The sequence below is a fragment of the Tachyglossus aculeatus genome, assembly GCF_015852505.1.
Source record: "Tachyglossus aculeatus isolate mTacAcu1 chromosome 12 unlocalized genomic scaffold, mTacAcu1.pri SUPER_6_unloc_1, whole genome shotgun sequence".
NCBI lineage: Eukaryota > Metazoa > Chordata > Mammalia > Monotremata > Tachyglossidae > Tachyglossus > Tachyglossus aculeatus.
In genome coordinates, this window is record NW_024044828.1 from 1,956,624 (window position 1) to 1,984,214 (window position 27,591).

A 27,591-nucleotide genomic window follows, 5' to 3' on the forward strand; every position below is an offset into this window, starting at 1 on the left:
GCTCAGCGCTCAGAACAGTGCTTTGCACATAGTAAGCGCTTAATAAATGCCGTCATTATTATATTAATTAAGCGCTTACTATGCGCAAAGCACTGTTCTAAGCGCTGGGGAGGTTACAAGGTGATCAAGCTGTCCCACGGGGGGCTCACGGTCTTCATCCCCATTTTCCAGAGGAGGGAACTGAGGCCCAGAGAATAATAATAATGGCATTTATTAAGCGCTTACTATGCGCAAAGCACTGTTCTAAGCGCTGGGGAGGTTACAAGGTGATTAAGCTGTCCCACGGGGGGCTCACGGTCTTCACCCCCATTTTCCAGAGGAGGGAACTGAGGCCCAGAGAATAATAATAATAATGATGATGGCATTTGAACCGTGCTCAGCGCTCAGAACAGTGCTTTGCACATAGTAAGCGCTTAATAAATGCCATCATTATTATATTATTTATTAAGCGCTTACTATGCGCAAAGCACTGTTCTAAGCGCTGGGGAGGTTACAAGGTGATCAAGCTGTCCCACGGGGGGCTCCCAATCTTCATCCCCATTTTCCAGAGGAGGGAACTGAGGCCCAGAGAATAATAATAATAATGATGATGGCATTTGAACAGTGCTCAGAACAGTGCTTTGCACATAGTAAGCGCTTAATAAATGCCATCATTATTATATTATTTATTAAGCGCTTACTATGCGCAAAGCACAGTTCTAAGCGCTGGGGAGGTTACAAGGTGATCAAGCTGTCCCACGGGGGGCTCCCGGTCTTCATCCCCATTTTCCAGAGGAGGGAACTGAGGCCCAGAGAATAATAATAATAATGATGATGGCATTTGAACAGTGCTCAGAACAGTGCTTTGCACATAGTAAGCGCTTAATAAATGCCATCATTATTATATTATTTATTAAGCGCTTACTATGCGCAAAGCACAGTTCTAAGCGCTGCGGGGGTTACAAGGTGATCAAGCTGTCCCACGGGGGGCTCACGGTCTTCATCCCCATTTTCCAGAGGAGGGAACTGAGGCCCAGAGAATAATAATAATAATGATGATGGCATTTGAACAGTGCTCAGAACAGTGCTTTGCACATAGTAAGCGCTTAATAAATGCCATCATTATTATATTATTTATTAAGCGCTTACTATGCACAAAGCACTGTTCTAAGCGCTGGGGAGGTTACAAGGTGATCAAGCTGTCCCAGTCTTCATCCCCATTTTACAGATGAGGGAACTGAGGCCCAGAGAAGTGAAGCGACTTGCCCAAGGTCACACAGCAGGCCAGGGGCGGGGCTGGGATGAGAACCCAGGTCGTCCAGCGCCCGAGAAGCATTTGTTCATTCATTCAACCCTATTTATTGAGCGCTTACTGGGTGCAGAGCACTGTACTAAGCGCTTGGGAAGTCCAAGTTGGGCGGTCCCTACCCAACTGTTGGGCTCACAGCTGTTGGGTAGGGACCGTCTCTAGATGTTGCCAACTTGGACTTCCCAAGCGCTTAGTACAGTGCTCTGCACCCAGTAAGCGCTCAATAAATACAACTGAATGAATAGAAAGGAGAAGCAGCGTGGTTCAGTGGAAAGAATAATACTAATAATAATGGCATTTATTAAGCGCTTACTATGTGCAAAGCACTGTTCTAAGCGCTGCAAAGAGCCCGGGCTTGGGACTCGGAGGTCGTGGGTTCTAATCCCGGCTCCGCCCCTTTGTCGGCTGTGTGACCTTGGGCAAGTCGCTTCCCTTCTCTGGGCCTCAGTGGCCTCATCTGCAAAAAAAAAATAATAATAATCGTAATAACGACGGTGTTTGTGAAGTGCGACCCCCATGCGGGGAAATCTGGTGACCTTAGACCCCCCCCCGCCCGACGCTTAGCACAGTGCTTGGCACATAGTAGGCGCCTAATATCATCATTATTATTATTATTATTACCAGATTTCTAGACAGCGAGACCTCTGGGGACAAGGGCTGTCCCTGTTGCCGAACTGCCCTCTCCTAGGCGCTTAGTACAGTGCTCTGCACCCAGTGAGCGCTCAATAAGTACGACCAAAGTTTAGGACGCCTCCTCAGGAACGGGGAGCGACGGCTTCTGAGGCGACCGAGGCGCACGAGGACTGCTGAGGAAGCGCGCATGCGCCTTCCGCCCCCCGGCGGTGTAGGGGGAGTGCGCATGCGTCGCCCACCCCCCCCCGGCGGTGGGCGGGGACAGGAGAGAGGGCCGCGCGCATGCGCCGTGCGGCTCCCGGGCGGGCGGAGGAGGCCGCGCGCATGCGCCGTGCGACCGAGAGGGAGGTGCAGCCACGTGCCCCCCACGGCCCCACCCCCGTCACGTGACCTGCGCCTGGCCGCCCCGCTTGTTTACCCGCGGCCGCAGCGCGCAGGCGCCCCGGAGCCCATTCATTCGAAGTGCGTAACAATGAGGCCCGGGGCCCCCGGCCTCCCTGCCTCCTTCCCTCCGGCCGGGGGCCCTCGACAAGCCGCCGGGCCTTAGGCCGAGGTGCCGGCCCAACTCTCCCCGGCTCCCCTTCCCTGCGCAGCCTGGGGCCGGCGGGGCTGCCGCGCTTCCGTGGCCGCCTCCCTCCCTCTCCCGTCCCTTTGGCTCCCTCCTCCCGGCCGACCCCACCACTCCCCCTCTCGTAACGGCGGCCGCTCGCCCCGAACTTTCCCACTTACCAAATCCGTCGCCATTACCGAGCCTCTCAATCTCCTCCGGCCCCCCCGCAACTGAGCGGGAGGCCGGACCGCCCCCCCCCAGCCTCCCATTGGCCCGCCCAGCCGTCAGCCCGCCCTCCGCGGCTTCCCATTGGCCGCCTCGGGGGTCCGTCCCGGCGTTAACCCTCCGGCTTCGCTGATTGGACGAGCCGGCTGCCCGTCAGGCGCCCGCCGCGCTCCGATTGGGCCGCCGCCGGCCCTTCGCCGGCCGCGGGGGCCGCTGGGTAGCGAGTCCTCGGCGCGGGCTCGGGCCGCCGGGGCCCCAGGGCGCAGGCGCCGGCGGGACTACAACTCCCACCATCCCGCGCGCGGCCCGGGCCTGATTGTAAACAAGAGTCACAGGGACACGTGTATCAGCCGCTTTGTTTTGGTGGCTGCTCCGGGGGGCGGGAGGGAGGAGCTGCTCGGGCCCTGCCCTCCCTTTCCCCTCCTCCGGACACTAAATAAAAACAATAGTCACTCATTCAGTCGTATTTATTGAGCGCTTACTGCGTGCAGAGCGCTGGACTAAGCGCCTGGAAAGTACCATTCAGCCGCAGATTCATTCATTCAATCGTATTTATTGAGCAGTTACTGCGTGCAGAGCGCTGGACTAAGCGCTTGGAAAATCCAGTTCGGCCACTGATTCATTCATTCATTCATTCAATCGTATTTATTGAGGGCTTACTGCGCGCAGAGCACTGGACTAAGCGCTTGGAAAGTACAGTTAGGCCTCAGATTCATTCATTCACTCATTCAGTCGTATTTGTTGAGCGCTTACTGCGTGCAGAGCGCTGGACTAAGCGCTTGGAAAGTCCAGGTCGGCCACTGATTCGTTCATTCATTCATTCAATCGTATTTATTGAGCGCTTACTGCGTGCAGAGCGCTGGACTAAGCGCCTAGAAAGTACCATTCAGCCGCAGATTCATTCATTCAATCGTATTTATTGAGCAGTTACTGCGTGCAGAGCGCTGGACTAAGCGCTTGGAAAATCCAGTTCGGCCACTGATTCATTCATTCATTCATTCAATCGTATTTATTGAGGGCTTACTGCGCGCAGAGCACTGGACTAAGCGCTCGGAAAGTACAGTTAGGCCTCAGATTCATTCATTCATTCAATCATTCAATCGTATTTATTGAGCGCTTACTACGTGCAGAGCGCTGGACTAACCGCTTGGAAAATCCAGTTCGGCCACTGATTCATTCATTCATTCATTCAATCGTATTTATTGAGGGCTTACTGCGTGCAGAGCACTGGACTAAGCGCTTGGAAAGTACAGTTAGGCCTCAGATTCATTCATTCAATCAATCAATCATTCATTCAATCGTATTTATTGAGCGATTACTGCGTGCAGAGCACTGGCTAAGCGCTTGGAAAGTACAATTAGGCCTCTCATTCATTCACTCATTCAATCGTATTTATTGGGCATTTACTGCGTGCAGAGCACTGGACTAAGCGCTTGGAAAGTACCATTCAGCCACAGATTCATTCATTCATTCATTCAATCGTATTTATTGAGCACTTACTGCGTGCAGAGCACTGGACTAAGCGCTTGGAAAGTACCATTCAGCCACAGATTCATTCATTCATTCAATCAATCGTATTTATTGAGTGATTACTGCGTGCAGAACACTGGATTAAGCACTTGGAAAGTCCAGTTGCCACAGAGTCATTCATTCATTCATTCAATCATTCATTCAATCGTATTTATTGAGCACTTACTGCATGCAGAGCACTGGACTAAGTGCTTGGAAAGTACAATTAGACCTCAGGTTAATTCATTCACTCATTCAATCGTATTTATTGAGTGCTTACTGCATGCAGAGCACTCAACTAAGCGCTTGGAAAGCCCAGTTCGGCCACTGATTCATTCATTCATACATTCAATTGTATTTACTGAGCGCTTACTGCGTGCAGAGCACTGGACTAAGCGCTTGGAAAGTACAATTAGGCCTCAGATTCATTCATTCACTCATTCAATCATATTTATTGAGCGCTTACTGCGGGCAGAGCAATGGACTAAGCGCTTGGAAAGTCAGGTTCGAACACAGATTCATTCATTCAATCGTTTTTTTTGAGCACTTACTGCATGCAGAGCACTGGACTAAGTGCTTGGGAAGTCCAGTTCGGCCACTGATTCATTCATTCACTAATTCAATCGTATTTATTGAGCGCTTACTGTGCACAGAGCACTGGATTAAGCGCTTGGAAAGTACCATTCAACCACAGATTCATTCATTCATTCACTCAATCATATTTATTGAGCAATTACTGCATGCAGAGCACTGGACTAAGCGCTTGGAAAGCCCAGTTCGGCCACTGATTCGTTCATTCATTAAGTCAATCGTATTTATTGAGCGCTTACTGCGTGCAGAGCACTGGACTAAGTGCTTGGAAAGTCCAGTTGGGCCACAGATTCACTCATTCATTCAATCATATTTATTGAGCGCTTACTGTGTGCAGAGCACTGGACTAAGCGCTTGGGAAGTACAAATCTAGAAGGGAGAGACAGACAGCAAAACAGAATAAGTAGACAGGTGTCAATACCATCAAAATAAATAGAATTATAGGTATATACACATCATTAATAAAATAAATACGCTTAAATAAATAAATATATATATTATAAATAAATACGCTTAAATAAATAAATATAATATATATATTTATTTATAAAATATAAATAAAATATATAAGCGCTTAGTACAGTGCTCTGCACATAGTAAGCGCTCAATAAATACGATTGACGATGATGATTAATAAAATAAATAGAGTAATAACTACGTACAAATGTACACAAGCGCTGTGGGGAGGGGAAGGGGGGAGGGCATAATAATGATGGTATTTGTTAAGCGCTTACTATGGGCTGAGCACTCTTCCGTACATAGCCCTAATTTATTTTATTAATAATAATGATGGTATTTGTTAAGCTCTTACTATGTGCCAGGCACTGTACTAAGCGCTGGGGTGGATACAAGGTAATCAGGTTGTCCCACGAGGGGCTCACTGTCTCAATCCACACCGCGGTGTGACCTTGGGCAAGTCACTTCACTTCTCTGGGCCTCAGTTACCTCATCTCTGGGCCTCCGTTCCCTCATCAATCAATCAATCAATCGTATTTATTGAGCGCTTACTGTGTGCAGGGCACTGTACTAAGCGCTTGGGAAGTAGAAGTTGGCAGCATATAGAGACAGCCCCTACCCAACAGTGGGCTCACAGTCTGGAAGGGGGAGACAGAGGACAAAACAAAACATATTAACAAAATAAAATAAAACCACTTGTCAGCTGTGGGACGCTGGGCAAGTCACTTAACTGAGCCAGAGAAGCAGCGTGGCTCAGTGGAAAGAGCCCGGGCTTTGGAGTCAGAGGTCATGGGTTCAAATCCCGGCTCCGCCAATTGTCAGCTGGGTGACTTTGGACAAGTCACCTCACTTCTCTGGGCCTCAGTTACCTCATCTGTAAAATGGGGATTAAGACCGTGAGGCCCCCGTGGGACAACCTGATCACCTTGTAACCTCCCCAGCGCTTAGAACAGTGCTTTGCACATAGTAAGCGCTTAATAAATGCCATTATTAGTATTATTATTATTAACTTCTCTGTGCCTCAGTGACCTCATCTGCAAAATGGGGATTAAAGACCGCGAGCCCCACATGGGACAACCTGATTACCTTGTATCTCCCTCAGCGCTTAGAACAGTGGTAAGCGCTTAACAAATACCGTCATCATCGGCGCTTAGAACAGTGCTTTGCACATAGGAAGCGCTTAATAAATTCCATTATTATTATTATTATGTGGGTCTGAATGCTCTTTTGATCCAGGAGCAGGGGAAGATGCCAGTCACTTTTCTTTTTTCCTGATTTCCAGTTCAGAAGTCACAGTATGCCTTGAAGCTTTCCCCAAATTAGGCTGAATCAGTTATAATCATCATCATCATCATCAATCGTATTTATCGAGCGCTTACTATGTGCAGAGCACTGTACTAAGCGCTTGGGAAGTACAAATTGGTAACATATAGAGACAGTCCCTACCCAACAGGGGGCTCACAGTCTATGATTAAGATTAATACGGTCCGCTCCGAAATATCAGACCAATTATCTGAGGGGGTTTTTCCCGGTTTCCGAAGCCGTATTTTCTTTTCCCGGTGAACAATAGGTGGCACCAGAACATTCCCAAGGCCAAAGAAGGAATCTTTTTGGCCTTGGGAATTCTTTTTCTTCTGGATTCTTTCGACCGGACCTCAGCATCCCCAGAGCGGTAGTTAAGGCGGCCAGCGAGGGGGTGTAAACAAGGATCCCAGACTTAAGAGACCACCATGTGGAACCATACCTATTCATTCATTCATTCAATCGTATTTATTGAGCGCTTACTGTGTGCAGGGCACTGGACTAAGCGCTTGGGAAGTCCAAGTCGGCAACAGATAGAGACGGTCCCTACCCGACAACGGGCTATCCGTAGGATAATGCGATGATTGCTTGCGGGCTGGGAACATGTCCACCGACTCGGTTGTATTGCAGTCTCCCGGGCACTTAGTACAGTATTCTGCGCACAGAAAGCGCTCAATAAATGCCACTGATGACGATGATGTCATTTGGACCCAATTTATATTATTAGTACTAATCATCATCATCATCAATCGTATTTATTGAGCACTTACCATGTGCAGAGCACTGTACTAAGCGCTTGGGAAGTACAAGTTGGCAACATATAGAGACAGTCCCTACCCAGCAGTGGGCTCACAGTCTAAAAGGGGGAGACGGAGAACAAAACCAAACATACTAACAAAATAAAATAAATAGGATAGATATGTACAAGTAAGATAAATAAATAGAGTAATAAATATGTACAACCATATATACTAATAATAATAATGACATTTATTAAGCGCTTACTATGTGCAAAGCACTGTTCTAAGCGCTGGGGAGGTTACAAGGCGATCAGGTTGTCCCACGGGGGGGCTCACGGTCTTAATCCCCATTTTCCAGATGAGGTAACGGAGGCCCAGAGAAGCGAAGCGGCTTGCCCAAAGCCACCCAGCTGACAGTCGGCGGAGCCGGGATTCGAACCCATGACCTCTGACTCCAGAGCCCGGGCTCTTTCCACTGAGCCACACTGCTTCTCCCACATATTAGTATGTTTGATTCCAACTGAATCCCTCTGGACATGTAGCATTTCTGTATACCCCGGGCCCCTCCTCGACTAATGGTGAATTTTGCCCAGGAGTTTGTGTACGGCTGAAAAAGCCAAGGGGGAACGCACGGTCCTCCTCACCCCACCGCATACGCCAAGACTGCCCCCCTTTTCTCCCAGACTGAGCCCCCCAACCTCTTCCTCAGTTTCCCCTCCCCTCCACATCGCTCTGACTCGCTCCCTCTGCTCTACCCCTCTCCCCACCCCACAACATTTGTGTCTTGTCTTACGCCGCCAAGTCGTCCTCGACCGATAACGACGCCATGGACACAACTCTCTCCCAGCAACGCCCCGCCTCCATCTGCAATCGTTCTGGCAGTGGATCCATATTGTTTTCTCGGTAAAAATACGCAAGTGGTTTACCATGCAGTCAACTTGAGCCTTGGCCTTTGATTCTCCTTGTCGCTGCTGCCAGGCACAGGAGAGTTTTGACTTGTAGCAGATGGCCTTCCACTCGCTAGCCCAAACTAGGAATGAAGTGGCCATGCCTCTGCCTCACTCTCCCTCCTGTAGTCGAGACCGGCAGAGTACTGGCAACTCTCCAGGTGTGACCCTAAGAGGGGATGTATATATGTACACATCTATAATTTTAGTTACGTTGACGCCCGTTTACTTGTTTTGATGTCTGCCTCCCCCCCTTCTAGACAGGAACCCCAGTGTGGGCAGGGATCATCACCATCAATCGTATTTATTGAGCGCTTACTATGTGCAGGGCACCGTACTAAGCACTTGGGAAGTACAAATTGGCAACATATAGAGACGGTCCCTACCCAACAGTGGGCTCACAGTCTGAAAGGATTGTCAGAGGGATTGTCTCTCTGTATTGCTGAATTGTACTTTCCAAGCACTTAGTACAGTGCTCTGCTCACAGTAAGTGCTCAATAAATAGGAATGAATATCGTGCTGCCATGGTTTCGTCTGTAGCACTTTGTGACACCGTACAATTCTTACGAAGCTTCTGCTTGGAAAGAGTTTATCTTTTCCCCCTCATTTTTTGATGGGAGCGTGCCAGGCTGCTCTCTCCGGAGTGATGGACTCCCAGTTTTCAGCTGGGGCAAAGTTTTCTCCGAGGCTTTGTTTTACTGAGTCATTTAATCAGTCAATCAATCCATCAATCAATTGTATTTATTGAGCGCTTACTGTGTGCAGAGTCAATTGTTGTAATTTATCGAGTTGTACATATTTATTACTCTATTTATTTTATTTGTACATATCTATTTTATTTATTTTATTTTGTTAGTATGTTTGGTTTTGTTCTCTGTCTCCCCCTTTTAGACTGTGAGCCCACTGTTGGGTAGGGACTGTCTCTATATGTTGCCAACTTGTACTTCCCAAGCGCTTAGTACAGTGCTCTGCACACAGTAAGTGCTCAATAAATCATCATCATCATCATCATCATCAATCGTATTTATTGAGCGCTTACTATGTGCAGAGCACCGTACTAAGCGCTTGGGAAGTACAAATTGGCAAAATATAGAGACAGTCCCTACCCAACAGTGGGCTCACAGTCTAAAAGGGAGAGACAGAGAACAAGACCAAACATACTAACAAAATAAAATAAACAGAATAGATATGTACAAATAAAATAAATAAATAAATAAATAAATAGAGTAATAATAGAGTAATAAATATGTACAAACATATATACAATAAATATGATTGATTGATTGATAGTAAGCACATAATAAATGCCATTATTATTATTATTATTATTGTAACCTACCCAGTGTTTAGAACAGTGGTTTGCACATAGTAAGCGCTTAATAAATGCCATTATTATTATTATTAGACAGGGTCCCTATCCCACACAGGGTTCGCAATCTGCGTCTTTAAAAGGCTTCTTCTGTTCTCGCTTTCAGTTTCTCTATTTCAGCTTGAAGGACAGCGGCTGTTTGGATATTTTTCTGTCTGTCTTTTGTGCATGGTCCCACCCTGTCAGCTGGGCTTTGGTGAGCAAAGCTTCAAAGCCAGGTGATTACAGGACTTCCTTGGTTTTAGCTTCACCTAGTTGCAGAAACCCTTGAACCCCTCCTTTGTGTTTCGCTTTCAGTTTATAAAGTGCCTAGGAGAGTCCCTGCCACTCGGTAAAAACCCCTGACAAAACATTCAGATTGGTTAAACAGTTAGTTTCCAGGGAGTTGGTGAGCCACGGAACAGGGATTGAAATACCTGCAAGTTCATTTGTTCATTGTCGTATTTACTGAGTGCTTACTACGTGCAGAGCACTGTACTAAGCGCTTGGGAGAGTACAACACAGCCCACAACGAGCTTAAAGCCTAGAGGGGAGGAGATAGACAGTAATATAAATAAATACATGACAATTATGTACATAACTATTCACTCAATCATATAGAGAAGCAGCGTGGCTCAGTGGAAAGAGCCCAGTGGAAGGAGTCAGAGCTCATGGGTTCAACCCCGGCGCTGCCACTTGTCAGCTGGGTGACTTTGGGCAAGTCACTTCACTTCTCTGGGCCTCGGTTCTCTCATCTGTAAAATGGGGATTAAGACTGTGAGCCCCCCGTGGGACAACCTGATCACCTTTTTAGCTCCTCAGTGCTTAGAACAGTGCTTTGCGCATAGTAAGCGCTTAATAAATGCCATCATTATGATTATTATTATTATTATTTATTGAGCACTTACTGTGTGCTAAGTGCTTGGGAGAGCACATTTCAGCAATAGATACATCCCCGGCCCACAACGAGCGTAAAGCCTCGAGGGGTGGAAGTAGACATTAATATACATAAATAAATGACAGATATGTACCTAAGTGGTGTGGGGCTGGGAGGGGAGATGAATAAAGGGAGCAAGTCAGGGCGACAGAGAAGGAAGCGGGAGAAGAGGAAAGGGGAGCTTAGTCATAAGGGAACGCGTCTTGGATGGGACATGCCTTCAAAAAGGCCTTTAATGGTACATTCCCTTTATCAATATCTTTCACTGGTTAGGTGACCCAGGAGCATTAAAATCATTTCTCCTCCAAGAGGCCTTTCCCGACTAAGCCCTCATTTCCCTGACTCCCTAACAAAGATTTGTATTCTTTGATATTCACCCCCATGCTAAGCCCCAGAGCACTTTGGTACTTATCCATATTTTATCTTAATATCTGCCACCCCACTGTACACTAAGCTCCTCGTGGGTACTCTTCCAAATACTCAGTCCAGTGTTCTGCACATGGTAAGCATTCAATGAATACTACCGATTGACTGATATCACCCAAGATAAAACGAAATCACCCAGTCAGGAGGGTCCTCTGGAACGTAAGTTCGTTACAGGCAGGGAATTCTGGTGCGCCGTACTCTCCCAAGCGCTTAGTATAATAATAATAATATAATGATGGCATTTATTAAGCGCTTACTATGTGCAAAGCACTGTTCTAAGCGCTGGGGAGGTTACAAGGTGATCAGGTTGTCCCACGGGGGGCTCACAGTCTCTGCACACGGTAAGTGCTCAATAAATATCGACTGACTGATGGAAGGGGACTTTGGCGAGGGCACGTCGGATGATTTCGATTTGAATGGCCACCAAGGAATTTGCCACAGCAGCGATCTGCCCGACGAAGCCGTCGGCAGAGTCGTCGGGGGCGAGAGAGGACTGATGTGGGCACGCGGAGAACTTCACGGGCGAATGAATGATCATCGCTCGTTTTTATGTTCCGGAAGCAAGAGGAAATGTGAGATCGCACGGCGGGTGAGAAGAAGGGGCTAGAGATGGATTTGCGAGTCACTTGGAGAAAGGTACGAATAGATAAGGTTAGGGTAAAACGAGAAGACTAGGGGGGCCCGTACAGAGCCAGCAGAGATGCCCACTGTTTCAAAGTTGGGGGGGTGAGAGGGAAGTAGTGTAGTGGCTGGAGTGGGGAGTGTATTTCACACTTTTAACAAGAGGAAAATCACATTTTCCCTACACAGACCCTTTCCCTACACAGCGATATTTTGAAAAGGAGGCCCCAATGTTTTCACTGATAACATTTGTTCTCAGCTTCGTTCTCCAGGATGATCAATCAATCAATCAATCGTATTTATTGAGCGCTTACTGTGTGCAGAGCGCTGTACTAAGCGCTTGGGAAGTCCAAGATGGCAACATATAGAGACAGTCCCTACCCAACAGTGGGCTCACAGTCTAAAAGGGGGAGACAGAGAACAAAACCAAACATACTAACAGAATAAAATAAATAGAATAGATATGTACAAGTAAAATAAATAAATAAATAGAGTAATAAATATCTACAGACATATATACATATATACAGATGCTGCGGGGAAGGGAAGGATGATGGTGGTACTTGTTAAGTGCTTACTGTGTGCCAAGCCCTGTTCTAAGCACTGGAGTAGATACAAGGTAACCAAGTGGTCCCAAGTAGGGCTCCCAGTCTCAATCACCGTTTGCCAGATGAGGTAACTGAGGCACAGAGAAGTTAAGTGACTTGCCCAAAGTCACACAACTTCTGCCTCCCAAGCCCGGGCTCTTTCCACTAATCCACGCTGCTTCTCTGCTTCCAAGAGGGGAGACGGAGCGTCAGATCAGTCAGAAGGAGCCTGGCGTTAGTGGATAGAGCACGGGCCCGGGACTCAGAATCAATCAATCAATCAATCGTATTTATTGAGCGCTTACTGTGTGCAGGGCACTGGACTAAGCGCTTGGGAAGTCCAAGTTGGCAACATAACTCAGAAGGTCATGGGTTCTAATCTCAGCTCTGCCGCTTGTCTGCCGCGTGGCCCCATCTGTGAAATGGGGATTGAGACGGTGAGCCCCACGTGGGACAGGGACCGTGTCCAGCCTGATCTGCTTCTATCCACCCCAGCGCTTAGTACAGGGCCTGGCACATAGTAAGCGCTGAGCAACAGTGCTCTGCACACAGTAAGCGCTCAATAAATATGGTTGAATGAATGAATGAACCACCATTATCATTATTGTTAGGTGGAGAGTTGGTGAAGAAGAAGTCTCAGACTCCTTCTTGTCCAGGATGAAATATTTAGTCACCCTGAAAAGTGGGGCTCCAAGCAGTCTCCCCATTCTTCCCCGCCACGGTCTGATGGGGAAAGAACTCACATGCAATGCCTACCCACATACTTTTCATTTAAAGTGCCATTAGACAGGAGAAAAACACTCGTATTTTAATAGAATGTTCTTTGAGGAGGAAAACTAATTTCTCCCTTGGCCAAACAGGGAATTATTCTGGAAGCTGCTATCCTTAACAAAACCAAATGAGGTAGCTAGACTGTGAGCCCACTGTTGGGTAGGGACTGGCTCTATATGTTGCCAATTTGTACTTCCCAAGCACTTAGTACAGTGCTCTGCACATAGTAAGCGCTCAATAAATACGATTGATGATGATGATGATGATAGAAGAGAAGCAGTGTGGCCCAGTGGATAAATCAAGGACCTTGGAGCGGGAGGATCTGGATTCTAATCCCAGCTCCGCTACTCGTCTGCTGCGTGACCTTGGGCGAGTCACTTTGCTTTTGTGTACCTCAGTTTCCTCAGCTGTAAAATAATAATAAGGGCATTTTATTAAGTGCTTACTATGTGCAAAGCACTGTTCTAAGCGCTGGGGAGGTCTTAATCTTAATCCCCATTTTACAGATGAGGGAACTGAGGCACAGAGAAGTTAAGTGACTTGTCCAAAGCCGGGATTCGAACCCATGACATCTGACTCCAAAGCCCGGGCTCTTTCCACTGAGCCATGCTGCTTCTCTAAATGAGGATTCAACACCTGTTCTCCTTCCTACTTAGACCGCGAGCCCCATACGGGACATGGACTGTGTCCAACCTGATTAACCTGTCTCTACCCCAGGCTTAGAACAGTGCTTGACATGTACTAAGTGCTTAACAAATATTGCTTTATATTTTTAAAAAAGAGCACCCCTCAAGCTGAGATTCCATCAGAATCACCTAGCTAAATTTTCTAAAGGCTCTTATGTCATTAGCCCTCTGAAAGCTAAATTATCTAGCAAAATCACAAATGATTTTGCGCTAAGTCTGTGAGCCCCTTGTGGGAAAGGGACTGTGTGCGCGCTCAGCACAGAGCAAGCGCTTAAATATCGTAATTATAACAAATTAATAGGAGTAGCAAAACCACAGGACGCGATTCAGAGACAATCTCGGGATGCATTATATGCCCAAGGGTGCGATTATTTCACAATAAATCTTACCCTCAACCACGCTTTTCCAACTGAATCACCCCCCACCGTAGAAGTCGCATTCACGAATCCAGAATAAAGCTCTACCTGTGTCTGGTTTTCACGGGACACCGGGCATTTTTCCAGGTTTTCTCAATGTCGTTCTGAAAAATGACAATCCACACATTTTTAACTATAAAAGTGTGTTTTATTGTAAGGAAACTTGAAAGATAGCCAACAATACTGAAAATATTGTGGCTGGCATTTACAACCTTGATCAGAACTTTGAGTCATACGCGTATTCTTTTGTAATTCTCTGAATAACTCACATTAAGCTAGTGCAATAAAATAGGTAACCTGTATGCAATTAAATCTACAGAATGAACGGAGAACTTTTTTTTAACTAGGTGTATTCTTGTATTACGGACATAACACCTTTAATAAAATTGGAAGTACAAAGGTGGGCAAGTTATCACGTGTGTGAATTTCTTCCATAATACGAAGAGACTCGTGTAAAAAATGTTAACACTGTTTTCAAATTTGGCAGGCTGTGCCTTGAAATATTTTATATAACTTGAGATACTGTATATACACTTAAACGTTCTTCAATCACAGAGTTTCTTATTCACGGGTGATGGTACAAATTTTTAAATTGCTTACGTTAACTATAGACTCATGACACTCAAGTATATAAATACATGGTGTTCTCAGACTTGCTTTTCAAGACAATTAAGACGGAAGTATACATCGAACCTGGAGCAAACGGCCTAGCAGAACAATTCGATCATTCGATCAGCCATCCAACTGGCCTTTGAGGTTTCCGATTTCTATTCAAGGACCATCGGCTCCAAGCCTGCCTGGGTTCTACGGTAGCTCTGCCCGTGTCTGGTTTTCATGGGACACCGGGCGTTTTTTCCAGGTTTTCTCAATGCTGTTCTGAGGGGTTGAAAATGGAACACTTTGTTACGGTAGCTTAGTTCATCTCCTCAGGGTCACTCTGTGGATTCCGGTGGATTTCCCACGACAGCACTAAGGGCACGGCTTTGATCTTGCCACTGCCGCTGTCCTGAATGCCTCTGCTACTCTGGAAAACGTCAACACTCACGACCCGCAGCCTGGCCTAAGCTTCCAGCTTCTTAAGCCAGCAGGGTGTGAGGGGCAGGGGGGCGGCTTCCCCCCACTTCTGCACGATGTCAACACGTCATCCCGCAGGCGCAACGTCAAACCATCATACGTGACGCCTGGAGGGAGATCGTATCTCCGCTGCCAACCCTCTGACCAATAACCCCAGGCTGCCCGGCCTTACGCCCCACTAATGGATCCCTTCCGTGGTGCTGCTGTCTTTGAGAAGACAGTGATGCCGCACCCCATTTTTGCAAAAGGGCCAGGTGGCAGCCATATTTGGGAGGCCCAGCATGGCTTCCCCTGCTGCGCGTCTCTCCGAGGTTACTTCGACTACTTCCCGAAGCCTGTCCTGGCAACTCTGTTGCATTGTACTCTCCCAAGGGCTTATACTACAGTGCTCTGCACACAGTAAGCACTCGGCAAATGCCACCGATTGATTGCCGGATGTTGAAGCGCTGAGTCTTGTCCCTCCCTCTCTCCTCACGGCTCCTCGGAGCTTCAGAGTAAGCAAACTCCAGTGTGTTTCTCCGAGAGGCTTCCACTACCCCTCTACTTCCTTCCCCACCATTCTCTCTCCCCCTCTAGACTGTTGAACTCCTTGTTTTTTGCTTTGTTTTTTTATGGTATTTGTTAAGTGCTTACTATGTGCACTGTTCTAAGCGCTGGGGTAGATACGAGCTAATCAGGCTGGGCACAGTCCCTGTCCCACACGGGGCTCACAGTCTCGTTCCTCATTTTGCAGATGAGGGAACCGAGGCACGGAGAAGTGAGGCGACTCACCCAAGGTCACCCAGCGGACAAGTGGCGGAATCGGGACCCACGTGCTTCTGACTCCAAAGTTAGGCACGCTGCTTCTTCCGCTGCTTCTTGTGGGCAGGGAGTGGATCTAGCAACTCCACTGCATTGCACTCTCTCCAGCGCTGAGACCAGTGCTCTGCGCACATACAGTAAGCGCTCAATAAATAGCACTGATTGACAGATTCCCCTTATGCACTCCGGGAGAAGCTCAGGGTTTTGGGCGGGAAGAGAGTGCCGATCAGTGGATTAAATCATACTCGATCCAAGGAAATGGAGAGGGTTAGAGGTAAGCAGCGTGGCTTAGTGGATAAGGCATTAGGCAAGTCACTTAACTTCTCTGGGCCTCAGTTTCCTCAACTGCAAAAGGGGGATTCACTAACTGTTCTCCCTCCTACTTGGCTCTTAGAACAGTGTTTCGCACAGAGTAAGTGCTTAACAAATACCAGCATTATTACTGTTAGACCACGAGCCCCATGCGGGACAGGGACTATATTCGGTCTGATGAACTTGTATCTAATTCCACGCTTTGAACAGTGTTAGACACATAGTGAGCACTTAACAAATACTACATAAAAAAGTTGCTCTCCCCTCTTTGGTTCTAGGGGAGAGCTCGCTATACTTGCTATACTCCTCGGAGTTTCAAGGGAAAAGGAGAGATGACTAATAACAACATTTATTCTTAGCAATTCTTCATAAGGATTGCAATTTTGTTTTGGCAATAAACTAATGTCTAAAGCCCCTTTTATCTGCTTTAAGAGGACACTGAACTGATCCTTAGATGAAGTCACAATTCCCTTTTTCCACAGAGGCGTATAAAGTGGCTGAAATATCTACAAGGTGTGAAATATAATTGTCAATGCTGAACAAATGTTTAAGAATCAAAATGTCCTTCTTGCACTACTGACCTGTAATCTCTGGAACAGGGAATATCTCAGCCTGTCTTTTGCCAGCAATTGCTAATTTCGCCTTCAATATCTGAAGATCATTGGGTTTGAAACACCTCAAAACAAAAGGTTATCTCACAAACGATGACTGAAAATTGATTCCGAAGTAAAGCGGAAAAAAAGAGGGGGGAAAATGTCACAGGTGAAAGAGGAAGGGAGGAGGGAAGGAAAATGAATCTGATTAGAAAAAAATGTGACAATTCCCTTTCATCAGAAAGAAGCTCTTGTTCTTCTTTTGAATGATTACCTTGCCAGCCCTTTACCTAATGGAATTTTCAGGCTAGTAAGTCAAAAATGCAGTTTATTGCAAAAATACACGAGGCTTCAAAATTGCATATGATGTTTTACATTTCCCAAATAGGTCAGCATCCATATATCACGCAAGAAAGTATTTAAAAACCAATTCAAAATATTAAAATTTGATATCTGTGTGCCATGAATTTTTCAGTGAATGCAATACCGTGCACTCACGATTTAAATTCCTTTCGACACAGGCTCAGTAACTAATGCTGTCATGACAATTTGAATGGGTCAGAATAAACATGTTTATAACCCTTATCATCGGTATCGATTCCCTCTTGTCTCGAAAGAGAACTGATTTTCCAGCAAATCTTCTTATTTTATAGAGCAGGAGATGGCCAATTCATCAGCATAGATTTCTTAAAATCTACTTCTCAAGAAGGGTACGTACGGGTCTACTGCCTATTAAGTCTACTTTGTTTACTGGTACAGCCACAAGTATTATGTTAAAAAAGACGAAAGTTGAAACCAGAGAAAATGCGTGGCATCTACACAAAGATCGACACATTCTCAGTGGACTACCCACCACTGTGCTATTCTGTGATACCGGGTCGTGACGTTCAGCCATTTCGCTTTATGCGCTGAGATCAGCAATGTCCGTGTTGGTTCCAAAAAGGGCAACTAGCTGCTCTTCGTAGTTTGCAATGTTCCTTTTCATAATTTCCATGCAGGGCCCCAAAAGCCTTTCAAATGCCTGCACGTCCATGGCTAGGATACAAAAAAGAAGAAGAAGAAGAAGAAAGAAATGTATTATATGTGGGTTACTTTATGATAGGCTTGTTAGGATATGTAGAATCAAGTTCGATAAACTTCCGAGGAACTTCAAAGTATTTTACACATCATTTCACCCAACCTTTTTTATGGTAATAATAATAATAATAATGATGGCATTTATTAAGCGCTGACTATGTGCAAAGCACTGTTCTAAGTGCTGGGGAGGTTACAAGATGATCAGGTTGTCCCACGTGGGGCTCACAGTCTTCATCCCCATTTTACAGTTGAGGTAACTGAGGCCCAGAGAAGTGAAGTGACTTGCCCAAAGTCACCCAGCTGACAACTGGCAGACCCGGGCTTTGAACCCATGACCTCTGACTCCAAAGCCCGGGCTCTTTGCACTGAGCCACAGTGCACTTGTCTGCTGTGTGACTTCGGGCAAGTCACCTCACTTCTCTGGGCCTCAGTTCCCTCATCTGGAAAATGGGGATTAAGACTGTGAGCCCTGTATGGGACAACCCGATTACTTTGTATCTACCTCAGCGTGCCCACTGTTGGGTAGGGACCGTCTCTATATGTTGCCAACTTGTACTTCCCAAGTGCTTAGTACAGTGCTCTGCACACAGTAAGTGCTCAATAAATACGATTGAATGACTGACTGGATGAATGAATGAATGAATGCTTGGCACGCAGTAAGTGCTTAACAAAATACCATCATCATTATTATGATTATATGGACCAAACAGTTTTGAGAAAAACGATTGGAGAGTGAAGTTTGGACTGGAGAAGGGAGAAACAGGATGCCGGAAGGTCACCCGGGAGGCTGATGCAGTAGCCAAAGAGGGAAATTAATGTTTTGGATGTGTTTGGATCAGCACAACAGCAGTCTGGATGGAGCGGAAAGGGCGGATTTTAGTGATGTTGTGAGGATAGAACTGACAGGATTCCATGACAGACTGAATGTGTGGGTTGGATCAAGTGCTTAAAGTGTACGGCTCCAAGTGTACAGGTGACGAAGGAGGGAGTAGGAGTAGAAGAAAAGAGGGCTTAGTTGGGGAGATGTGATTTTAGGAGGCTTTGAAGTTGGGAAGAGTGGTGGTCTGTCAGATCTCTTTCCAGGCCAGAGGGACGATGCTGGCAAGGGGCCAATGGTGAGGTAGACAAGACCGAGGTACAGTGAGTAGGATGTCGCTAAAGGAGAGAAGTGAGCATACCGGGTAGGAAATCAGCGAGGCAGGTAGCGAGCTGATTGAGTGCTTTTAAACCGACGGTAAGGAGTTTCTGTTTGATACGGAGGTGGCTGGCAAACCACTGGAGGTTGTTGGGGAGTGGGGCAACACAGACTGAATGTCTTTTGAGAAAAATGACCAGTGAAGCAGGTAGCGAGCTGATTGAGTGCTTTTAAACCGACGGCAAGGAGTTTCTGTTTGATACGGAGGTGGCTGGGAAACCACTGGAGGTTGTTGGGGAGTGGGGAAACACAGACTGAATGTCTTTTGAGAAAAATGATCTGGGCAGCAGGGTGAAGTATGGACTGGAGTGGGGAGAGAAAGGAAGCAGGGAGGGCAGCGAAGAGACTGATGCGGTAGTGAAGGTTGGTTAGCATGTGAGAAGCAGCGTGGCTTAGTGGAAAGAGCACGGGTTTAGGAGTCGGGGGTCCTGGGTTCTAATCCTGGCTCCGCCACTTGTCTTCTGTGTGACTTTGGGCAAGTCAGTTAACTTCTCGGTGCTTCAGTTCCCTCATCTGTAAAATGGCGATTGAGACTGTGAGCCCCACGTGGGACAACCTGATAACCTTGTATCTATCCCAGAGCTTAGAACATTGCTTGGCATGTAATAATAATAATAATAATAATAATGGCATTTATTAAGTGATGACTATGTGCAAAAGCACTGTTCTGAGCACTGGGGAGGTTACAAGGTGATCAGGATATCCCACAGGGGGCACACAGTCTTAATCCCCATTTTCCAGATGAAGTAACTGAGGCCCAGAGAAGCGAAGTGACTTGCCCAAAGTCACACAGCTGACAATTGGCAGAGCCGGGATTGGAACCCATGACTCCAAAGCCCGTGCTCTTTCCACTGAGCCACACTGCGCTTAACAAGTACCATGATTATTATTATTATTATTATTATTACTATTATTATTTGTTGTCAAGTACCCAAGTGCCAGTGAAGGGCCCAAGTGTCAGTGCAAACTCTTCAGACAGTAGTCCTGCATAAAACCAATCTTTATACTGCTTTTTAACACGTGCTGTCCTCCCTGTCCTCATCTAAACTTTTCTCTCTTCTGATGCTTTATCTTCAGTAAAGTACATCTTTTGCCTCTTTCTTTTCCTTCTTATTCTATTTTAATGCATGATACTGCTTCACCCAGCGAGCCTGTCACTTTTCAATTCATAATCTCCTGAATTCCCCTCCCTTCGCAATTTTCTGAAGGTTCAGTTCTTCAGGAAAGCTCACCCTGCATCACTGCAGAATTCCACAAAAATGAATGGATTTGTGGAAATGGAAATTTGGAATTTCCAAATTTGGAAATTTGGAAACCACCTTTGGAATGCTGGTTTAACCCACCTTCTCCCTGAGGCATTGCCCAGGTTGGCCTAGTCAGATGGAGATTTAGGGAAACAGAAATGACAGTGTTGAGACAACAGACTTAAAATCACTTCTGACCTAATGATCTTACACTTCAGTCAGTATTACCAAGAACATGAAGGTAAATCTCCTTCAACCAAACTCCACCCTTTCCCAGGACCGTTCGTCAAGCAATGTGATAATCCAATATTCTTTGGCCCTCAAAAGCATGGATTTTAAGGAAGTTAGAGGGACTCACTGGGGGAAATTCAAATCTCAGCAGCATGCAGTTTGTTCTTCGGAAAATTTCCATCTCCTCTGCTTAGCACCATTGTTTTGCTCATTTTTAATGACAGGAGGATAACGTTTTCTAAGCTTCATAGCCTTAATGAGATTCTCTAATGAAAGTTTACAGAAAGTAGGAGCCATGTTGTGGTAAAGAGTAATAGCCGAGCACAAAGAGAGCAGTAGCGTGGCCTAGAGGGAAGAGCACAGGCCTGGGAATCCGAGGACCTGGGTTCTAATCCTGACTCCGGCACGTGCCTGCTGTGTGAGCTTGGGTAAGTCAACTCACTTCTCTGTGCCTCACTTTCCTCATCTGCAAAATGGGGATTCAGTACTTATTCTCCCACCTACTTAGACCGTGAGCCCAGTATGGGACAGGGACTGTCTGAACTGATCTCCTTGTATCCACCCCAGGGCTTAGAACAGCGGTTGGCACACAGTAAGTGCTTCACAATACCTCAATTTACTAAGCGCTTGGAAAGAGTATATCTGTGGGAATTGATCCAGACCCTGTCGCTACTGTATCTGCCTCCTCGCTGACCTCTCTGCCTCCTGCCTCTCCCCACTCCAGTCCATACTTCACTCTGCCGCCTGGATCATTTCTGGACAAGAACATTCGGTCCACGTTTCCCCACTCCTCGAGAACTTCCAACGGCTGCCCATCCAACTCCACATCAAACAGAAACTCCTTACCATTGGCTTTAAAGCACTCAATCAGCTCACCCCATCCGACCTCACCTCACAAATCTACTTCAGCCCAGCCGGCACATTCCGCTCCTGCAGGGCCAGCTTACCCACCGGGCCTTGCCTTCTCTGTCACACACAACGTCCTTGAAAATCTTGTCCTGTTCTCCCACAGAGACTCCGATCTTTTGACCCACTCTGATTTTCTCAAGTCACCATGCCTCATTTGGTCTACCCTCTCTTGATGCACAAATTGACACCTTCGACATGGCCTTTCCCACTCAATTCCTTCACTCCCCGTCCCTCTGCCGAACATATACCATTAACCTGCAGCCCCGGATCACCTCTAGAGTCCCCTTTCTCCACCCCTGTGCTCGAGCTGCAGGGTTCTGCTGGTGGAAATCCAGACATCAGGGTGACTTCATCCATCTCAAGGTCATCCTCACCTCCTTTAACTTTGCCTTCTCCTCCATTCGACGACAATCCTTCTCCATCCCGTACTCACTGCCCTTGCCAGTTTCAGACATTTAACTCCCTTCTCAAACCCCCTGTCCTGATGCCACCCCCACCTCTTGTCTACAATGACCTAGCCCCATAATTTATTGATAAAACTGAAACCATGAGGCATGATCTTCTCCTGTCCCTTCTTCGACTCGCCCATCTTCCCCAGCAGTATCTCAAGAGTATTTCGCCTCCTCTCAAAACTGACCCCCTCTTCCTCTGCCTCTTACCCAGTCTCTTCACACCTTATTGAAACGCTTGACCCCTCCCTTCTTCCCTCCTTGTCCATCATCTTCAACTGCTCACTTTGCTTCAACTGCTTCTACTCCACTGCTTTCAGACATGCTCATGGAGCCTCTTTCCTGAAAAAACCCTCCTTTGACCCCATGAATGTTGCCCCGTCTTCCTCCTATCATTCCTCTCCAAACTCCTTGGGTGAGTTGTCTACAACTGCGGACTCCACTTCCTCATTTCCAATTCTCTCTTTGACCCCCTCCAACCTGGCTTCTGCCCCTTTCACTCCATGGAAACTGGCCTCTCAAAGGTCACCAATGACCTCCTTCCAAATCCAATGGCCTCTATTCCATCCTAATCCTCCTTGACCTCTCTGCTGCCTTTGACACACTTCCCACTTCCCCTGGAAATATTATCCAACCTTGGCTTCACGGACACTGTCCTCTCCTGGTTCTCCTACCATCTCTCTTGCCACTCATTCTCAGTGTCTTTAGTGGCCTCCTTCTCTGACTCCCAACCCCTAACTGAGGGAGTCTTTCAAGGCTCAGTTCTGGGTCCTCTTCTATTCACCATGTACACCCACCCCTTTGGGGAACTCATTCACTGTCACGGCTCAAACTACCATCTCTTCGTGGATGATTCCCAAATCTACATCGACAGCCCTGACATCTCTCCTTCTCTGCAGTCTTGTATTTCCTCCCGCCCTCAGGACATCTCTACTAGGATGTACCACTGACACCTCAAACTTAATATTTCCAAAACAAAACTCTTCATCTCCCCACCCAAAACCTGTCCTCCCCCTGACTTTCCCACCGCCATCCTCCCTGCCTCAAAAGCCCGTAACCTTGGCATTATCCTCGAGTCATCTCTTTCATTCAACCCACACGTTTAATCTGTCACCGAATCCTGTCAGTTCCACCTTCACAACATCATTAAAATCCACCTTTTCCCATCCATCCACATGGCTTCTATGCTGATCCAAGCACTTAACTTATAATAATAATAATGATGGCATTTATTAAGCATTTACTATGTGTGAAGCACTAAGCGCTGGGGAGGTTACAAGGTGATCAGGTTGTCCCACGGGGGGCTCACAGTCTTCTTCCCCATTTTCCAGGTCACTTAGGCCCAGAGAAGTGAAGTGACTTGCCCAAAGTCACCCAGCTGACAACTGGCGGAGACTTATGCCGCCTTAACTATTGGATCAGCCTCTCTGCTGACTTCCCTGCCTTCCTGGATCATTTTTCCAAAAAAACCAAATCGATTCAGTCCACATCTCTCCACTCCTCAAGAACTTGCCCATCCACCTCCACGCCAAACAGAAAACCCTTATCATAGGCTTTAAAGTACTCATTCATCTTGCCCCCACCTATTTTACCTTGCTGATTTCCTTCAATAACCCAGCACGTTCACTTGGCTTAACGCCAACCTATTCACTGTACCTCAGCGCCGTTACCTTTCTCCTCCAAGAGGGCTTCCCCGACGAAGCCCCCATTTCCCCTACTCCCTCTCCCTTCTGCATTTCCCTTGCGTTTGGATTTGTACCCGTTAAGCAGTTGATATTCACCCCACCCTCAACCCCAGCCCACTGTTGGGTAGGGACTGTCTCTAAATGTTGCCAACCTGTACTTCCCAAGCGCTTAGTACAGTGCTCTGCACACAGTAAGTGCTCAATAAATATGATTGATTGATTGATAGCACACACACACAGATCTGTAATTTATTTTAGCACTCTAGAGGGTCAGCTCCCTATGGGCAGGGAACATGTCTACCAACTCTGACGTACAGCACTCGCCAAAATGCTTCTGCAGTGCTCTGCACCCAGCAATAGATCAAAAAAAAAATATACCACCCAACAGGCCTCTTTCGGTCCTGGATCATATTATTCTTAATTAAAGCATTTCAATATCTAATTTGGGTTTTTTTTCCCATCTTTAATTATGCAGCAAGGTAATTTGCTGCTATGTCGGGTTCAGACTGTTTTGATTTGGACCCAGCTAGGAACCTCTTGAGTTGCAGGCTTTGATTAGTTGATGAGATCTTCACTATTTGCCAGTGGGGGCGGGGAGGAAAAGGGGGAGAAAGGCACTTTGTTCTTTCTTACCTCTTTGTGGGGGATCACTGCTCCCATCTCTGAGGTATTCTCAGCTCTCTCTCCTCTTGGGGTTGGGGACGGGGCCTGCTGGACTTTCCCTTTATAGGTCTCTGCTCTCTCCCTGCTTTGAGAGGCGCCCTTTTGAGAAATTTGATCTTTTAGCCGCCCTGCCTCGGACTCCCTTCATCCCTGAACGGGCCCTCTGTCCTCATTCCATCACCCTTTCCCGGGGCACTGATTTCTATCTCCCTCTTAGCCTACAAAGGTTTCAAAAGTCCCATTTATCAAGTAAGTGAAGTAAGTGACTCCCCTTTCCTCTCTTCTCAGGTGGGAAGGTTTAATTTCCCAACCAATTTCTTTTCTGACTGTCCCTTTTCCGAGGGCCTCGAGGAGAGACTTTGCAGAGACACCTTCCCTGGACATCACCCATTCGTAGCTGCCAAAATATAATCTATTTATTAGCCCGGTCTAGAGTCTTTTTTTTTTTAAATGGTGTTTGCTCCCCTTGCCTTCCTCTGGCTCGGACTCCGGGGCAGGGAGGCGAGCCTGGGCTTGCTGCAGCGTGGCTCAGTGGAAAGAGCCCGGGCTTTGGAGTCAGAGGTCATGGGTTCAAATCCCGGCTCCGCCACTTGTCAGCTGGGTGACTTTGGGCAAGTCACTTAACTTCTCTGGGCCTCAGTTACCTCCTCTGTAAAATGGGGATTAAGACTGTGAGCCCCCCGTGGGACAACCTGATCACCTTGTAACCTCCCCAGCGCTTAGAACAGTGCTTTGCACATAGTAAGCGCTTAATAAATGCCATAATTAATTAATTGATTCTACCACAGAGCCTCTGCTGCTGTTGGGCATTCCTGGGCCATTCATTCATTCATATTTTTTGAGTGTTGTATGTGGAGCACTGTACTAAATGCTTGAGAGAATACAATATAACAAGCGAATAGACACATTTCCTGCCCACAATGGACTGTCGTGGTGGTTTGTCCCCATGGTCACACACCGTGGTGTGGGGAGGGAGATTCGAAGCTGTGTTGTTGCCCCCGCCGTCTAAGGTGGTCCCGCACCACAGAGAGGGGGGTCCCATCTGCTGACATGGCCCTTCCACTCCAACACCGAGGTGTCATGGCATGTCCCCCAGACCCAGCCAGGGACTGTGGCCCTAAGCAGAAGCAGCATGGCTCAGTGGAAAGATCCCGGGCTTTGGAGTCAGAGGTCATGGGTTCAAATCCCGGCTCCGCCAATGGTCAGCTGGGTGACTTTGAGCAAGTCACTTCACTTCTCTGGGCCTCAGGTACCTCATCTGGAAAATGGGGATGAAGACTGTGAGCCCCCAGTGGGACAACCTGATCACCTTGTAACCTCCCCAGCGCTTAGAACAGTGCTTGGCACATAGTAAGCGCTTAATAAATGCCATCATTATTATTATTAAGCAGCTCCCAAATCTGTAGCCACTACAGGACACCTCCAACCTCCGCCCTATCGCACTGTTTCCTCACCCCTTGGTATTTTGGCATCCTCTTAGAGTTGCCACGGCACATTGGGTGGGAGAGGGAGGAAGGGAAGAAGACGGAAGCAGGGCAATGATACTCTAGGATTGAGGGCAACAGAGAACACATTTGCTGATAAATTCCACTATAAATTACTTATTTATTCATATTAATGTCTGTCTCCCCCTCTAGAACGTAAGCTCGTTGTGGGCAGGGAACGGGTTGGCTAATTCTGTTGTATTGTGCTCTCCCAAGTGCTTAGGGCAGTGCTCTGCACATAGTAAGCATTCAAAAATATGATTGATGGATTAATACAATTGAATGATTACTGGGAAAGCGGAGCAAAGATCCAGGGCAATTGTGTGCCACTGCCAGATGGGAGTTGGAGGAGCAACTGACAATTTGAAGAACTTTCTGGTCCTTTTAAGTGCTTACTATGCGTCAAACACTGTGGTAAGCACTGGGGTAGATACAAGCATATTAGGCTGGACACAGTCCCTGTCCCCATATAACCATGGCTCCTAGCTGGATTAGGTATTCACCAGCTTGGAGCCGCGACCAGATATGATTCTATTTCATAACCAGTGACTCTTTTGGTTCAAAGCCAAGGAAACTTGTACTTCCCAAGCGTTTAGTACAGTGCTCTGCACACGGTAAGCGCTCAATAAATACGATTGATTGATTGAAACCCAGACAGAATCGGAATTTACTAATCTGCTTTATTCTCTCACTATACCCCAGTTTAAACTCCCCATTCCCCTCAAGGTAATCTACTCGCTATGCCTCGTTTTCATCTCTCCAAACTTCTGAATCCTCACCCATATCTATCCTCTTGTACGGAACTGCCTCTCCCAATTAGCCAGACTACAGTTCTCCCCATCTTCTGAGGTCACCTCTCCTCCAAGATGCCTTCTTCAATCAGTATTTCTTCTTCCCAGGTCATCCACATAATAATAATAATAATAGGAATTGTGGTATTTGTTACACGTTTACTATGATTCAGGCACTGTAATAATAATAATAATGATGGCATTTATTAAGCACTTACTTATTAGAACAGCACTGTTCTAAGCGCCGGGGGCATACAAGGTGATCAGGTTGTCCCACGGGGGGCCCACTGTCAATCCCCATTTTACAGATGAGGTAACTGAGGCACAGAGAAGTTAAGTGACTTGCCCAAGGTCACCCAGCTGACAACTGCCGGAGCCGGGATTTGAACCCATGACCACTGACTCCAAAGCCCGTGCTCTTTCCGCTGAGCCACGTTGCTTCTCTAAGCACTGGGGTGGATACAAGGTTGGACAAAATCCCTGTCCCACATGGGGCTCAGAGTCTCAATCTTCATTTTACAGATGAGGTAACTGAGGCCCAGGGAAGTGAACTGACTTGCCCAAGGTCACACAGCAGACAGGTGGCAGAGCCGGGATTAGAACCCATGACTTTCTTACTGCCAGGCCTGTGCTCTACACACTATGCGACGCTGCTTCTCATATCCCCCACGATTACCATCTCAACACTTTACACCCACGTTTAGCACTCCCGCACATACCAACTTATCCTACTATTGAAGCACTCACTCAAAGACATATCCATTTCGCCTTTCTCTTCCTCTACTTGTAACTAATTTTTCGTGTGTCTTCCTGCTAGTTTGTAAACTCCTTGAGGACAGAGACTATATCTTCTAACGCTAGCAAACTCTCCAGAGAGCTTAGTGCAATGTTCTGCCCCCAGTAAATTCTCAATGACTGACCAAATTCTACAGAAATTCCACAGACGTGATAGATATCTAGTTTAGTAGGGGATGCTCTCTCCAAGATGAAAATCTATGATTAAGCTCAGCTCAAATCCTAAAACAGCTCTCTGAATCCAAACAAGCTAGA

The 27,591-nt window shown here is 46.9% G+C and overlaps 2 protein-coding genes across 4 annotated transcripts in view; both read right to left on the reverse strand.

Moving 5' to 3' along the window:
- The window catches only part of HBP1 (HMG-box transcription factor 1), a 41,221-nt gene extending 33,071 nt beyond the window's left edge, over window positions 1–8,150 (reverse strand). For 2 of the 3 annotated variants that reach the window (XM_038741467.1, XM_038741465.1), the window contains exon 1: window positions 2,651–2,696. In XM_038741467.1, the coding sequence (XP_038597395.1) occupies window positions 2,651–2,665 (15 nt within the window). In that variant the 5' untranslated portion in view covers window positions 2,666–2,696. Of the gene's footprint in view, window positions 1–2,650; window positions 2,697–8,087 lie in introns of those variants that run through there. The other variant, XM_038741466.1, reaches the window with a different exon arrangement.
- A 9,314-nt stretch (window positions 8,151–17,464) lies between these two features.
- Window positions 17,465–27,591, reverse strand: part of PRKAR2B (protein kinase cAMP-dependent type II regulatory subunit beta) — a 116,847-nt gene continuing 106,720 nt past the window's right edge. Inside the window, exon 11 of the mRNA XM_038741462.1 lies at window positions 17,465–17,848. Coding sequence (XP_038597390.1) covers window positions 17,715–17,848 — 134 coding nt within the window. The 3' untranslated portion in view covers window positions 17,465–17,714. The remainder of the gene's footprint in view (window positions 17,849–27,591) is intronic.